The sequence below is a fragment of the Ursus americanus genome, chromosome 10, assembly GCF_024610735.1.
Source record: "Ursus americanus isolate L20-20 chromosome 10, mUrsAme1.1.p, whole genome shotgun sequence".
NCBI lineage: Eukaryota > Metazoa > Chordata > Mammalia > Carnivora > Ursidae > Ursus > Ursus americanus.
The window spans coordinates 10,869,641-10,885,689 of record NC_142136.1 but is presented as its reverse complement, the minus strand read 5'-3'; the positions used below and the strand labels follow the sequence as shown (position 1 = coordinate 10,885,689).

The window sequence follows — 16,049 nt, the reverse complement described above, 5'->3', positions numbered from 1 at the left end:
CATGTTTAATGTAGGTGAAGTCAGTGTTTCCCAAATAGAAGGGACACAGAAACCTTGTTTTTTTTTTCCTTCCACAAAACAGCCCTCGGAATATATGTTTATTGGCATTAGACTTGTGTAGATTTTTCCTCTAGGTGGGACAAGACGAACTCATCAGGCTACCAGACACTGATCTTTGACTCTCTTTCTTTGTATAACCTTTCATTCTGGGTGGCTACCTTCACTTTCCATTGATCCTCCCTCCCTCCCTTCCTTTCTCCTTTCCTTCCTTCCTTTCTTTTTTTTTTTTCTCTCCTTTTAAAGGTATTTTTTAAAATTTATTTTTAAGATTTTATTTACTTATTTGAGAAAGAATGAGATGGGGGAGGGTCAGAGGAAGAAGCAGACTCACCACTGAGCAGGGAGCCTGATGTGGGGCTCCATCCGGGACTCCGGGATCACGACCTGAGCTGAAGGCAGATGCTTAACCAACTGAGCCACCCAGGCACCCGATATTTTTAAAACTTCTAATGAATTATATTTTGGCCTGGGAGCTGTTTTGTCTATTTGTATATCTCTGTTTTGATCTCTTAAGTATTGAGTTTGACTTGCAGAGTGGACCTGTTTCCAAGTTCTCGGAAATGGGGCTATACATGGTTATTTAAACATCACTATGCCTACAAGATTCCTGGTAATAATAATTCACACATCCAGTTGGATAATTTCAGAATTCTATTAAAATGTGTTTAGAAAGATTTCTTTAACAATATTTGAACCTAAGTGGACATACATTTTAAATTCTGCAAGTAATCACTTTGCCTTTAGCAGCTAGTTATTATTCTAATTATCTACTTAATTATTTTATTTTGAAATGCTTGCAGTCCACTAATTTAGATTGTAAAATGTGCTGTTTCTGTTCCGTAATTCTAAGTTGCAGTAAAGTGGGTCCATTTTTGGATTCCATTCAGTATGGATCTAATGTACTTTTTTCTTACACAGTTACAGAGAAGTCTTCTAAGGTAAAACAGAGCCTTATAATGAATTTATGTCTTTAAACTTTCATAATACTGTGGTTTATAGAAGACAATGCTCATAATTATGTAGCTGTTTATGTTTACTACATTTTTAAGAAGTTGTTTATTATTATTATTATTATTTAATAATGTCTACACTCAGTGTGCGGCTTGAACTCATGACCTTGAGATCAAAGGTTGCATGTTCCACTGACTGAGCCAGCTGGCATCCCAATTTACTCTATGTTTTCATGTACATTTTTCCATGAAGAGAATAGGAAGGTCGTACTGTTTCTAGAGTGACCTGAATTCCAACCCTGTCTGTATCATTTACTGTAGATGTGGCTCTGGATTTGCTGCTCATTTATTCATTCAGTATTTATCTATTTGCCTAGTATATAGTGTGTACTTTCCTGGGCACTAGACCTAGAAGGAGTTAATCATAGAATAGAATTAAATCATTCACTTAACTTTCAAAATTGTTTTTTCACCTAATGAGTTGTGTGACTAGTATTGATTTAAAGCCCTTGGCACACAGTAGGCTCACTTTGAATAGAACGGTAAGATGGTTTCTCACACGATATTTGTTTCTAGCAATAAGAGATAGGCTTTACACTTGTTCCTTTCTTGTTATATTTGTCATATAGAATCTTGTTTCTCAAAAAAGCCATAGCTTGCTTTCAAAAATTTATTTTTTGAACTATCTAATAAGATCTTTATTTAGTGTCACATTTATTTTACAAAGGGTAGATGCTTATTTTAGTGATGATTTGTCATTAAAATTATGTCAAAATGTCTTAAAATGTTGTTGAAACTGTAAACAAACTCATAACACACACAGAGCTAATTATGGATGCCATCTGTTTATTTTTACAAAGCTTTTTTTTTTAAGACCATGGCATTGTCTGCTTATGATAAGCTTCAAGATTATTATAATGACTAAGTCCTATCCTTCAATTAGTGTAGTTGAAGATGGGAAGACAATTCTTTTGTTAATTGACCTTTTCCCGTGTCAGAGTGTATGAAATTAGACATGTCATGATAAACTATTATGAAGTGCGTTTAGAACATGCTTAATTTTTATGAGAGAAGAAATTGGTATTAAAGCAGCAGATGCGGCCGAACTTTTATTTAAATTTCTAAAACTTATTCAGGGATTTCAATGAAAGACAGATCATCTGCTCTTTATCAGTGCCATAAGGGCCTTTGTTTTAGCTTTGTTAAGTTTAGGAACTTGTAAGCAATCAAAGAAATTCATAATGGTGTGTATCCCTGTTAGTATCCCTATATGTCGGTGCATGTTTTTGTACATGTGTATCCCATGTGTGAGTGTGGAAGGCTAGGGATCCCCATGACAGCATCATCCAAAGTAGTTATCAGCAATTTGCTGAGAGAGCAGAGTGATTTCACTGGCTCAGTTTTGCTATTGTGCATGCTAAGCACTCCCCATGTAAGTCTGAAGGGAAAACAACCTGCAGGATCCATCTGCTCCTTTCTGCTACACTGCATTGATGTAAGAGTACGCTAATCTGGTTGCTTGTCAGGACAGGTTAGTGAAAGCATGAGACTGGGTGAGACTAGGCTAGCCTAGTGCTTTGGAAAATCATAAGCTGCCTCTGTGGATGCCATGCTAAGTATAGCGGGATAGGTTGATTATCAGCCATATGGAGGATTGCAGCTGAATATGTAATTTTCAGATAGGAAGTAGTTTCAAAATTGAAAGTGCTAAACATTGCTGGATGACATCTAATTAAAAATGGAGACAAGTAATACAGATAGTTTACAAATACTTCTAAGGTATTTTTTAAAAATCATGAATGAGTTTATGTTTAATTTTATTCTCTTAGTTTTTTTTAGCTAAAAGTGATTGAATGTTAAATATAATTGACCTCATTTTACCCAGAAGTTGTTGAACTTGTTCTTGCTTATTTCTGTTTATTTACTTTTTCCCACACCTATTGATGGGCACATATTGGCCTTGCAGGTTGAGCATCCCGTCACAGAATGCATTACCGGCCTGGACCTAGTCCAAGAAATGATCCGTGTTGCCAAGGGTTACCCTCTCAGGCACAAACAAGCTGATATTCCCATCAACGGCTGGGCAGTTGAATGTCGGGTTTATGCTGAGGTAAAATGAATGATGTTGAGAGGAAGGATGGTGGTTGTGTCCCAAAGTCATGGGACCAGGTAAAGCTAAACAAAAGGTAAAGTTAGGATTTCATAACTGGTGTGGAGTTATGTGCTTATGTAATACAGAATCCGACCGGAACAAAGGGCAGAGAGTTTTGACATAATTCAAAATAGTTTTAAAAGATTGAGTTTAATTAAGCTCCATGTATTTTTTCTGGCTGGGAAAAATAGCTACCAGTCAGTTTAAAGGGCAACAAAGCATTCGTTAAATAGTCTTGCTTTTGTTAAATATTCAATATGCTTGAACGGACCATGGTTTTTGTTTTGTTTGCTTGTTTTCAGATCACATTGAAATAAACAGAAGCATTTATTTCTGTGTTTTTGTTTGTCTTGTGCTTTTTGTTTTTTAGAGCCCACCCTGGGTACACATGAGTTAATTCAATATTTACTTAAGTTTTTTGCAAGTTTATTTTCTAATAATTTAATCCCTTATGCTTACATGAAAGTAGCAATTAAAACTTAAGTTGCAAAGCTTTCATTCATAATTTTTAATTGCGGATTTTACTCCTAAACTGTCAGTCCAGTACTTTTATACTATTTTGTAACTATATTTATCAGATAATAAAGCAGTCAATTTCTGAAAATCTTCTTTCAAATGATTAAAATTATTCAAGGAAACATTTATACTATGTTTTACTTTTAGAATTCGAAGTTTGTCAAAACAAAAAGTAAATTAATAGTATCCGTGTCTAAGAATACTGGAAGCTGTTTTGAAATGTTTTTTAAGGATCTTGAGAATATACTTGGCCTGGTTATTCTTGCTTTTTATTATATTTTAAGTGGTATTGTTATGAAGCTGAACTTATTTAATACTTATTTTGGTGATCTAAGATGTTTACAAATGGAGCACATATCTAGTAGCACATGCAAAGTTTCTTTTAGGTCTCTATTTGAAAAACCACAATTCTCCAATTTTGCCATATGTGAACTGTTTTTGAGAGTAAGAAAAACAAGTATCTTAGGTGCACTATAGTTATTGTTCTGAACTTGAGGATGTTTTGATGTAGCGCCTAGGTTATTTTATTTTTGCCCAAAGCATTTTAAGAAGATTTATAAATGTTGGAATTTTACCAATTTCAATAAAGTATGACTAAGGTCAGGCTAAATTCTGCTTACAGTTCTGTTTGATTTTTAAATACTTGTCTAAGTAGTCTAGAGAGTGTATAAGACAATATTCAGCAATCTGTGATTTGGTAAATACTGTATGTTGAAAATAGATCCATAAATGCTTCTTCTTTGTATAAATATTTAACCTTACTTTGCTGATTTATATTTCAAAGACTGTGCTTCCTTTCCTTTGAACTTTCAGGACCCCTACAAGTCTTTTGGTTTACCGTCCATTGGGAGATTGTCTCAGTACCAAGAACCAATACATCTACCTGGTGTAAGTCATTAAGCTGTAATACCAAGTGAGGGGTTAAATCCTTGATTTATGTCATACTTTTATGTTAAAGCATGTCAACACTAAAGGGTGTAAATTGAAGGACAAGTGAAATTCCTGGGGAATGACAGTTTTTTGTTGTTTTTAAAAAAATATTTTGTACTTTGTGATAAGGTAGGAAAGTCAGAATTCATTTCACAGGGGAAGTCCAGTGACATCTGACTAGTAAATAAACGATAGTTTACAATGTTCCCAAATCTTTTGAAAATTGTAGTGAAAGAGCACAGAATCCTAAGAATGGGAAATGACTTTAATCTTTTCACTAAATCTTATCCAGCTTCCCTTTATAGTCAGATGTCAAAAATTCAGGCACAAAATCAGCCTTTTAATGGAAACGGATTAAGGAAAACAAAGTGTGCCTCATTCTGTTAAGTGTCACAGACTTTTAAGAAGTACGTATTTCCACCAATTAAAGAAAAGTGATCACTGTCCACTTAATTCATAATTCTTCTATATGTAGTAGCTGTTCTTCAAATAGTTTTTGCTGCATAAAAAGAACAAGGACATACCCTTTTTCTTAATCAAGGTAATAAGTGCATATATTTTTATGACATTATGTTAACTAGCGGATGACAAGGCTGTACCATCTGTGAATATGATTATTCAGTTTGATTACTGGCATGAAGATGGTGAAAGATTACAGGAAGGATTCTAAATTCATAGATGTTATTGGATATATGATTTATTTCACTTTTTAAATTGTTTTTGCCCATATGCGTTCTGAAGAGACTTGACCCTTTCTAGGCTGGAAGACTCCATGCTGTGTTCAAAGCCTGAAGGCAGAAAAAAAATTGTAAAGATTTAACAGGCATTATGTGACATTAAATAGCAGATGAGAAAACAAGTATCATAGGGACATATCTAAACATTTTTTTAATCAAACAAAAAAGTATTAAATAAGAATTCATAATGATTACTCTAGTTGTTAGAAGTTTTCACCATGTTGTAATAGCTAACAGGATGTCAAACATTTTGCCCTCGCAAGTTTTTGCAATTTGCAATTTTCAAACGTGAGACCTGTTGAAAGTACAAGTGATAATGGACAAACTATACCCCCTACAGTCTTTGTCCCACCAAATCTTTCTTCAATTAATGCTGCAGCAGGAGTTTTATGTAATAACATTTGCAGTTGTGAGCCATCCATAGAAAGAAAAAACAATTAAAATGCCTTAAATGTTCTGCTTACTGCTGTTATTTGCTTGTGTGAATGTTGCATGTCAGCTAAATGGACCAAGGAATAGATAAAGTGATTGGGTGCGGGAGAGTGCACACCAAGCTTTGTCTATCATTATTGCTGGGAGCAATCAAATTGATGTCAGCAGGACAGTAGATGCGTTGACAGCTGTAATTATGTATCTCCATGGTGATCACTTTTGGCCTGTCATGGAGGCCCACAAGTCCCCTCCCTTGGAAGCATTTAATCAGATTGGGCTGTCACTTGTCAGGTAGACATGGCGGGCTGGGAGTTGGACTGAGGGGGAGAGGTGAATCGAGCATGAAGGGTGGGAGACGGCTGATAGTTTCACACGGTCCACCGTTGATACAGAAGAAAGACATTTAAATTATGCCAGAGGTTTCTGAGCAATGGCTTGAGACCCTCATACACAGGTGCCTGGGTGGTGGTGCTGATAGTGTTGGTCTTTCCTCCTTGCTGCTTTAACTAGATCAGTCAGTTTTAACTCGGGAAACTCTTTTTGGCTGTTACCTTTTTTGGTCACAAGAATACATACTTCAGGATTAATTTACAGACTGTACTTTTCACATGTTTCTTCAAGCCTAAAATTTACTTATGTGGCATTGATGAAGATTTTTAAAAAATCTTTGATCACCATATTTTATAAATTTATTGTTTTCAGACTGCAGTTTTGTTCTGCTCAGAAATTTAGTTACATTTCCATTTGACTTTATTGTTAAAGCTTTTTGTGCCAAAAAGCTTGTGCGTGTGTGTAGCCTTTGTTTCCATAGAGGAATGGCGACTTAGTTTGACTTCTAATTCATTGTTAAAATTTTAAAAAGCTGATGATTATTTGAAAAAGGCTATATAAGCAGGAAATTATAAGTCAGAGTCTTCATGCTTTGTTACACTTTTAAATTGGAAATGTTGCTTTGCTAATGAAATGTGTTCAATTAGAGATGTATGTTGATTATGTATAATACCTCTTGATTTTACCCTATGTATTTTAAAATTAAAATGACATACCTTCTGTGATCATAATTTCAGTAGATGACATGTTTATATCCAAGAGCCCTAGGTAACTTAACTTTTAGGATGGTGTTGTTCAAGGTATCTAAAATTTTAAATTATGAACTATAGAAGAAAGTAATAAATAATCTTTATTGTCTATGTTATTTGACCAGTGGGTTGAACAGCAGAGCTCCACACTAGCCTTGTAGCAATTTATGTAGCAAATAGGGTTTATTTAAAGTTCAATATTTTAGAATTTGTACCAGTCTCAATTTGAAACACAGCTTTAGCAAGCATGCTTTGGTTTTAAATTATAATAAATGGCGGTAAAATGAGCTCTTTAACTTTTTGCTACTAAAATTAAGAAAATGCAAGTTCAGAAGGCTCTTTCCTGGTATGTAATTTGGTTGCCAGCTGCTGTGGGGGCTATATAAATGTGGGGAGAGGGTAGATTATGATTATATTGCTTTCACAGCTGTCCTATTAATTCTTTTCTGGTTTTTATAAACATTGTGAATTTCACAGAGCTGAAGTATGTTTCCAGAAAATAGCCAAGATATGTTCTAAGTGTGCTGAGTGACTTTCATTTAAAATTAAGATTTTCATATATGAATGTGAATGTAAATACAAATACCCATACTTTCATGTTTGCAAATACAGAAATAAAAGCACTCTGGGTATGTTACAGTGTTATCTTCTAAAGCCTTACAAAGAGAATAATAGTAGTGTGATTTTTTTTTTTAAGAGAACGAAACTATGCTTTATCTTTTGATGTCACCGTATAATAAAGCCATCATCATACCCTCATGTGGATATCCTAGACAAGAGGTTCTACATGTGGTCCCTTGATAATTGCCTAAATTAAAATATTAAAGGCCTAACAGCCGCTGTGTTGACCTTTTTCTGCCTTGCTGCAGACAGATGAGCTGCTGTTTATTAGGAAGGCTTCTTCCCACAGGTGAAGAGCTACGTGAGCTTCCGCTCTTCTCTTCCCACCCCTTTACAATGTTGGGCATCAAAGTCCAGCTGTTCCTAGCAGCTTCGATTAAATTCCTCTATCTTCAAGACCCCTAGGACATGCTTGACAGTCTTAAGTATTTTGATTAGCTTTTAAATACTTCAGATTCCAAAACTTAGGCACAATAATTTAATAAATATTTCGTCCTCAGCAACTGCTCATTTTAAAAGTTTTACATGGCTAACCTCTGTGCCTTACCGCTGGTATCAAACTGGGAGATGAAAACAAGAATCAGCGATGTACTAACTAACTTGTTGGCTGGTTAACAGCAATCAGGCTCTTCAAAAGAATATTTTGAACTCGTGCTATTTTTTTTTCCCCATGAAAATCGCAAAATCAGAACTCTAATTGGGGCTGTGTCCTTACAAAGCAAAGCTATGAGAAAAGCTGTATAAACATTAAAGTCTCAGGGGACTAACAGTAACAGAGAAAAAACGTTGTACAGTTGAGAGGGTAAGGCAAAAAAGGAAAGTGTTACAGACATGAAAGCCACAGGACCAGCGTTCCTGTAGGACTGATGAGCAGAACTCCCGAGTCCTGCTGCATGGCTTGACTGGGGTCCTCCCTGGAGCTCTCAGAAGGGTACAGTAGGGAGTGTGCCTAGAAAGGACATCATTCATGCCATGCTTCAGTTGGAAGACACCATCAAATAGCTACAAATGCAACCCAGGATAGTGATGTATTATTATTATTATTGTTATTTTTTGAAGTTTCTTAGTTCCTTTGTTTAGTGGAAGAACAAAAATACGTTATACTGTATACTAACAGATTAAGATAATTTGGTCCCTATATAGTTTAGATTGTTTTTCTGTTTTCCAGAAGCTGAAATGTTACTTGAGATTAAATTATCCATCTGCCCCTTGGAAATTAAAATTGTTGTGAGAAAAATATCCACACAATATGAAGTTACTTTCATTTTTTTCTTTCTCCCAGGTCCGGGTTGACAGCGGCATCCAACCAGGAAGTGATATTAGCATTTATTATGATCCGATGATTTCAAAAGTTAGTTCGATTTCTTAATGACTTTGTTGATTTTTCTTCTGAAGAGACAGTGAAAGTTATTCAATTAAAAAAATCTGAAATTGAGCTTTTCTCTGAATCATGTGCTATAATTAAATAAATAATTATGCACTGATGGAAAAGTGAAAGCAGAGCAGATTTTCCTTCTCTTGAGAAATTTCAATACTATGTTACTCTGTAACACTCCCCCAGTCAAGTCAGTCAGTGGCTCCTCCCCAGTCAAATCCAATAGTGATCCCCTTTCCCAACAATAACAAAGTTATCTAACCAGTGGCTCCAATGCAGCCCATACAGTGAGGATGAATTAAGTTGTTATTTGGTCATTCCTGAAAATTGCCTGGGATAGAAGTGTGAATCAAAGACCATATCAAGGAGTTGGGGTGATAAGTCATGTTTTTCAGAGTACTTTTTACCTTTTCTTTTCAATTTTTATGAGTCAGTAATTATTTGTGGGGATTGTACATAATTAAATTTTATGAGTGTAAGATATCTTTTTGCCCACCTGTCTTTTTGAAATTTGACTTTCCAAAATAACAACGCTGCTTAAATTCTTACATCTTTTAAAATCTTTAGGGTTGTAAGAGCTCATAAAATATAGAATTCTGACTGCAGAGTTTACTAAAAACCTTTTCTCAAGATTATGTACTTGCAGCAAGCAAACCACTTTTTATCTTTTTTCACTTAAGTTTTTACAGTAACATTAAAGTGAACTTTAGGTATTTTGTTTAAGAGTAGCGCTATTTAATTTAAAAATAAAAAACAAAAATAGATTGATTTTTTAATAGATGTAGTTCCATTTTTGATGAATACATTTCTGTTCAGAAATGTGGTCTGCCTGCAAATAAATTTTCAACCTGGCTTGATACTGAGGAACTGATGGAATGTACTAAAGTAATTGCACAGTACAGATTGACTAATGTATAATAACAAGAAAAATATTTTATGAGTACTTAAGGTCTTAATAGCAAGCAAATTAGTAATAAAATGTTACTTTTTGCTTGTATTTAATTGCTAATTTGTTTAAGATTCCTCTAAATAGGCACAAAATCATATAGAACAGGAAGACCCTTCTGATTTTCTAATACAAGCACCCTTTGCTTCTGCGGTCTGTTATGTGAAAAAGCTAGCTAAGCAGGGTGTCAAACTTGGAAACGACATTCTCGTAGGGAGAGAAAAAACAAATCTTGCCTAATCCTTCCCTATCCCAGATGTTGATATTCTATCCCAAGTAATGTTCACATTTAGATATCTTTCCTTTTAAACTTTTTATGCTTGTTTTTATTACATTGTTATTGAGCTCAAATAGCTCTTTTCTGTGATAGTGAATGTAGGAGAAATGTCTGAAATAGCTTGATTTTCATATTTATTTAGCTTTAAAAATCTTAATCGCCATACATTATATTGTAAACTGAACCACTGTGAAGTTTCAAAAGATGTTCTATGAAATCTGGTAGGAAGTATTTTGATTTTTATTAGGATAAATTGTTTGACTTTTAGATAGATTGATAGATACCTGTGTAAATTGTTTTTTGTTTGTTTGCTTTTAGCTGATCACATATGGTTCTGATAGAACTGAAGCACTGAAGAGAATGGAAGATGCGCTGGATAATTACATTATTCGAGGTGAAAACAAACATTTGGGGTCTTATTGTTATACATGGTGTCCAGTTCTAGAAAATATCTCGAAGATATGCTAGAGAATTCAGAAAATGTGCTTACTGTGTGTCTAAACAGAAACAAGAAAAACTTGACATACTAATCACATACTAATAAACTGACATACTAATTAAGAATGGTATTTCATTTTCTTTAGCAGCCCTATACTTTATGTATATGCCTTCAGTTATTTAATTAGCCTTATGATTCATGACCTTTCCTAGATGAGCATTTAGTATTTTATGTACTGTATGGAAAATGGTTCTATAATCTGAAGTCTGTTATTGGCCAGTGCAGCAAATTAACTATTGTCTTTTGTCGTTGTCGATGATGTTTTGAAGAATAAAACTTGAAAATGTATGGATCTATAAAATATAGTGACCTCCAATTGACTAATTTGAGAGTAAAGGGAATAGCCCTTTGTGTCTATAAGAGCAAATTATAAAAATATTCTCTAGTTAATGCAGTTTTGTTACCTCATGTACGTACAGGTCAGTTCTAATGCTTAACAAAGTGTGATCCAACAGACCTTTAGGATGTAAAGCAATAACTGAATTAGGAGCAACCATTTTATTTTTATATGTATATATAAAAGATTTTATTTTTAAGTAATCTCTACACCCAGTGTGAGGCTCAAACTTACAACCCTGAGATCAAGAGTTGCATGCTTCACTGACTGAGCCAGCCAGGTGCCTCATAGCCATTTTATTTAAATAATTGAAGCAAAGTTATATTTACTCCGCTTAAGGAGTAAATTATCTTGTAAATTGTATTAGCAACTTTTCATTAGTTGTGAAAAGATCATTTCATTTTAGTCCAACATTAATTATCATCAACTAGCATTAAATTTAAAGTATAAAATATAAGTTCATTTTGAGTTATGAGTGAACAGCGTGGGTCTGAGAACATTCCATGGGAGGGACTGGCCTGGGTAGTTTTGCTCTTTTTTCATGGCTCATTAAAACAGTGGAGCTAGGAGGCTAGAGTTTGGAGGCCGAGCGGGTAGAACAGTGGTGGAGTATGATTACCTAGCCCCCATCAAGCCCATACAGAGCTTCATGCAGTTTCAAAAGGATTCCCTTCAAGGGGACACAGCCTGTAGGTCAGAAGGCTTGGCAAGTGGACTACAACTTTGTATGAATTGGAAAAAGTGCTCTGTTCTCAGGGTGCATTCAGTCCTGACACAGAGAGCCCAGCTTAGCAATGGAGCATGTCAGACCTTTACTCTGCACCCTTGACCCAGTGCCTTTGTGCAGTAAGAAGTTCATACAGCTGTACAGTAGTGCTTAGGACAATTCAGTGACTCCTTTTTTTTTTTTTTTTTTTTTTTTTGGAGAGGGTGCAAGTGGCAGGCGGGGGTGGTTTAGGGGATGGGATTGGGTGGTGGTCGGTTGTGAGGAGGGGCAGAGGAGGCGAGAGAGATGGAATCTCAAGCAGGCTCCAGGCTGACATGGGCCTCCATCTAATGACCCTGAGATCACCACCTGAGCCAAAATCAAGAGTCAGATGCCTAACCAGCTGAGCTACCCAGGGGCCCCTAGTGACTATTTTTACATATCTGCCTTTCTCTGCTCATTTTCGTCTGTGACGATTAATAATCATAAAATCTTCACTTTTCTCCTTTTTTTTCTCTTGTTAGATCTGGAGAAACTTATTCCCTCCCTTTCCTTTTACTGTCACTCTTTTCTCTTAACATTTGTTAACTAACAGGTAACAGTGATTGTACCTAATATTATGTGCTAGTGATTCACCTTTGTCCATGAAAGGAAAACAGTAAGTTCTCAAGTGAACTCAGATGTAATAAAAAAAAAAATCAGTAACATCAGTATCCAAAACATATACACATTTGAAAAATCCTCTTTGCATTCTTTTTAGCTCATTCTCTAGTTCTTTTTTAGCCTAATTGTGGAGTATTTACTTTTTTTTTTTTTTTTTTTTACTTTGCCATGTTCTACCATAAGCAACAGGTACATATTTTCTCTATATATTGGTTAAGTAGGTGTGGAGGGGTCTGTTTTCCTTGGAAATAATATATCCCCCAAATTACTTTAGTGTGTGTTTGGAACACACATCTAATTTGGGTATGTGTTTGTCTCTGTGTGTTTAACACACACACATAAACATAAACAGGGTACTTGGTAATATTATTCCTGGAGGCCTTTAAAATATTTGTAAGAGTTTTCTAGATTCCTCCCCCCACCAGTATCTTTGTAATTTTTATTGTGGTTGTTGAATTATTAGATTTTGGTTAATTTGGGTTTTGCTCTAATGAGCTTGAGTGGTAAATTCATGAATTTCAGATAGTTTGAGAAAGAAATTTTGTCAAATCACATCTCTATTAAACTTTGATGTAACGTGGTAGCATGGCATATGGGCAGTTTGTCAAAATATTAGTGTTGTTTTCTACTCTGTCTGGCTTCTGAAAGGAATACTCTTTCATATTTATAGAATACACTTTCATGTTTTATATTTAAATGAATGTTTGCCACTTTACTTACTCTGCTTCATACATTCACTAGTTACCACATTTTTATTTTATTTATTTATTTAAAAGATTTTATTTATTTGAGAAGCAGAGGGAGAGGGAGCCTGAGCAGGGGGGAGAGGCAGAGGGAGAAGCAAACTTCCCGCTGAGCAGGGAGCCTGATGCAAGGCTAGATCCCAGGGTCCCCAGATCATGACCTTGCTGTTATTCTCCTAACTTTATATGTATCGTATATAAAATAAAATGTGTTTTATTGAGCAGATAGTTTTTTTCCTAGGCTTAGTGTGAAATTTCTGCCTTTGGTTCTTTCTATTGTGATACAATAGAAAGAAATAAGATGGGTCTGGGTTCTATCCTGTCCTGACACCATTTGGTAACTATGTGATTTTTGTTAAGTTACTCTGTCTCTCTGAGTCTCATACTCCACATTTAAAAGTGGAGTGTTAGCCTCTGCCTTGTAAATTAATAGGGAAGATTAACTGAGGTTAAGTATGTAAAAGAACTTCGCACGGTACTAGCTCAGTAACTTTAATTCCTACCTTCTTTTGTCCTTCTCTCATTACAATTATAAAACTACATATTTATTTTTTTAATTTTTATTTTTTTTAAAGATTTTATTTATTTATTTTAGAGAGAACATGAGGGAGGAAGGGTTAGAGGGAGAAGCAGACTCCCTGCTGAGCAGGGAGCCTGATGCAGGACTCAATCCTGGGACTCCAGGATCATGACCTGAGCTGAAGGCAGTCGCATAACCAACTGGGCCACCCAGGTGCCCCAAAACTACATATTTTAAGATCATATGTCAGAAGTTATTATCAATCAGTTAGTGATATGTGAAATTGATGAAGCCATAGATAAACAATATTGAAAGTCCAATATTGAAAGTCATTCCTGGTACTGTGTGCTGGGTTATATGCTTTCATTGCACCCTGTTCTTCTTCAAAGCATTTACCATTTACCATAATTAAAATATTAGTTGTCTAACTAATTGCTGAATGTTGGATTATCTCATAAGAAAATTAGGTGCGTGAGGGCAGTGATGGTGTTTATCTTGTTTACTTGTATATTACTAGTGCTTAGCGATGCTTGACACATGGTAGGTGAGTAATACTTGTTAAATGAAGTAATGAATGAGTGATAATATCCCTATTTCAAGGAGTTTCTAGTAAACTCGATATGAAACAGACAGAAAGATCATGTGAATTCACAGATGCCATGATGATGGTGTGAAAAAATATGATGGGGACTGAGATGTGGGGCTATTTTTCTTTCCTCACCTCTGTGTTTGGTTCTTTGGAAGTAATGTGAGCACTGCCTTAGGACTTACAGGTGACTCTCTTGAGAGTACCTCACTTTGTGCTTCCTTTGAACAGCTCCCCAGAGTGGTAGCATTTTTTGAAAGACTGATAACTCACTGTGGAGGGGAAGTCCAGGGGAGGGGCACACTCGGGAGTGTTTGGAGTATGACTTGCTCTTGTCTTGGGAAAATTATCTGGCATTGGATGTTAAAAGGCATACTCTTTGACCTATCTGTTCAGTCTTTAGAAATCGTACGCTACATAGTTAAAGACTGAATTGTGAGGTGGTGTTAATGAGGACATTTATGACAGCATTGTTTCCAGTAGCCCAAATTCTCACCAACCACGGTGTCCACCAGGTGGATGGACTGAAGGAATCACTATGCGTCTTAAGTGTAAGTTACTACTTAGCCGGTACTTGAAGGCATGTCCTTACAAATTGTTAAGTAGGGAGGCAATTTGCAGAGTAAGGTGTGGTGCAGTCTCACGTTCGTTAAGCCACCTTCCCATCTTACAATATCTTTATTGTTTTTGGATGAGCACAGAGAAAGATGTGGATGTATACACATCAGACTGAAATATATGTATAGTTAGCTCAAAAGGTTTATTAGACTTTTTTTTTTCCTCTTAATACATTGCCCACAGGCTTTTTATTTTAGGTGTTTTCAAACCTAGAGAAAAGTTGAATGAATAGTACCTTGCACACCTGTATGCTTTTCACCTAGATTGCTAAGCTTTTCTACATCTTTTTTTCCTCCGTCTCTCCTTTTCTCCCTTTCTTGGCCTTCTCCTTCTCTTTGCTCTTCCTTCCCTTCCCTCTTCGTTTTTGTTCCTCAACTATTTGAAAGAAAGTTGCAGACATCATGACACATGACTCCTAAATATTTCAGTATGGATCTTAAGAGTAAGGTCATTTTCCTACAAAATCACAATACCATTCTCACACTCAAGAAAATTAATAGGAATCTCATAATATCATTTAATGTACTGTCCATATTCAAGTTTTCCCAGTTCTGCAAAGAACTGTCTTTTAAAAAAAATCTTTTTTTAAATCCCACCCACAATCCAGTCAGAGTTTACACATTGCTTTTATTTATGTCTCTTTTATTACCTTGCTCTTTTTCTTTTTGGATTTCATATTATTACCTCTTCAGAAGAGTCCAGGGCAGCTGTCTTGCAGAATGTCCCACATTTTAGATTGGAAGGTTCAGTATTGGTCCAGTCAAGGCACTTGGGAAATGAGTGGAAATAATGGAGGTTGCAGTTGGAATAAGCAGTTTATTTTGAACTGGTGATTTTGAATATGGTGTAGTTAGCAAACCTTAGATGATTTCAGGGTGTGACTCTGGGACTAGGTGGCAAAAGTAAGAGAATAGATTATTTGAAATGAGATCCTAAGAGCTGAATGGTGAGGATGTTGCCTGAGTCATCCACACAAGGTGACAGGAGTTAGGATCTGAAGGAAGGTCCTGAGTCGGGTGACATACATTCTGCAGCAGTACTGGGTTGTGACCAGGATGTTGGTAGATGACAGGGAATTGGAGATTTTTTTGACCAGATAAAATAAACCTCAAGGAAATAGAAGTTTCTCCAAGGATTAAAAGAGGTAATGTTCTTGAAGTGGCTGTGGATCTCAGGGAGGGAGGTATGTGAGGGTTGCTGAAGAAGTGAGGTCCTTGGCGGCACTGAAGTTTTCAGGTGAGGCAAGATGGTAGATGGAGTGTTGCACGAGAATATTGACCCCTTGGTAGACCTCACTGATGG

At 35.7% G+C, this 16,049-nt stretch overlaps 1 protein-coding gene across 5 annotated transcripts in view; it reads left to right on the top strand.

Annotated features, from left to right (window-relative positions):
- PCCA (propionyl-CoA carboxylase subunit alpha) overlaps positions 1 to 16,049 on the top strand; it is a 392,273-nt gene that overhangs the window by 186,670 nt on the left and 189,554 nt on the right. For all 5 annotated transcript variants that reach the window (XM_045811095.2, XM_087865002.1, XM_045811094.2 and 2 more), the window contains 4 exons: positions 2,977 to 3,120; positions 4,492 to 4,566; positions 8,760 to 8,828; positions 10,394 to 10,469. In XM_045811095.2, the coding sequence (XP_045667051.1) occupies positions 2,977 to 3,120; positions 4,492 to 4,566; positions 8,760 to 8,828; positions 10,394 to 10,469 (364 nt within the window). The remainder of the gene's footprint in view (positions 1 to 2,976; positions 3,121 to 4,491; positions 4,567 to 8,759; positions 8,829 to 10,393; positions 10,470 to 16,049) is intronic.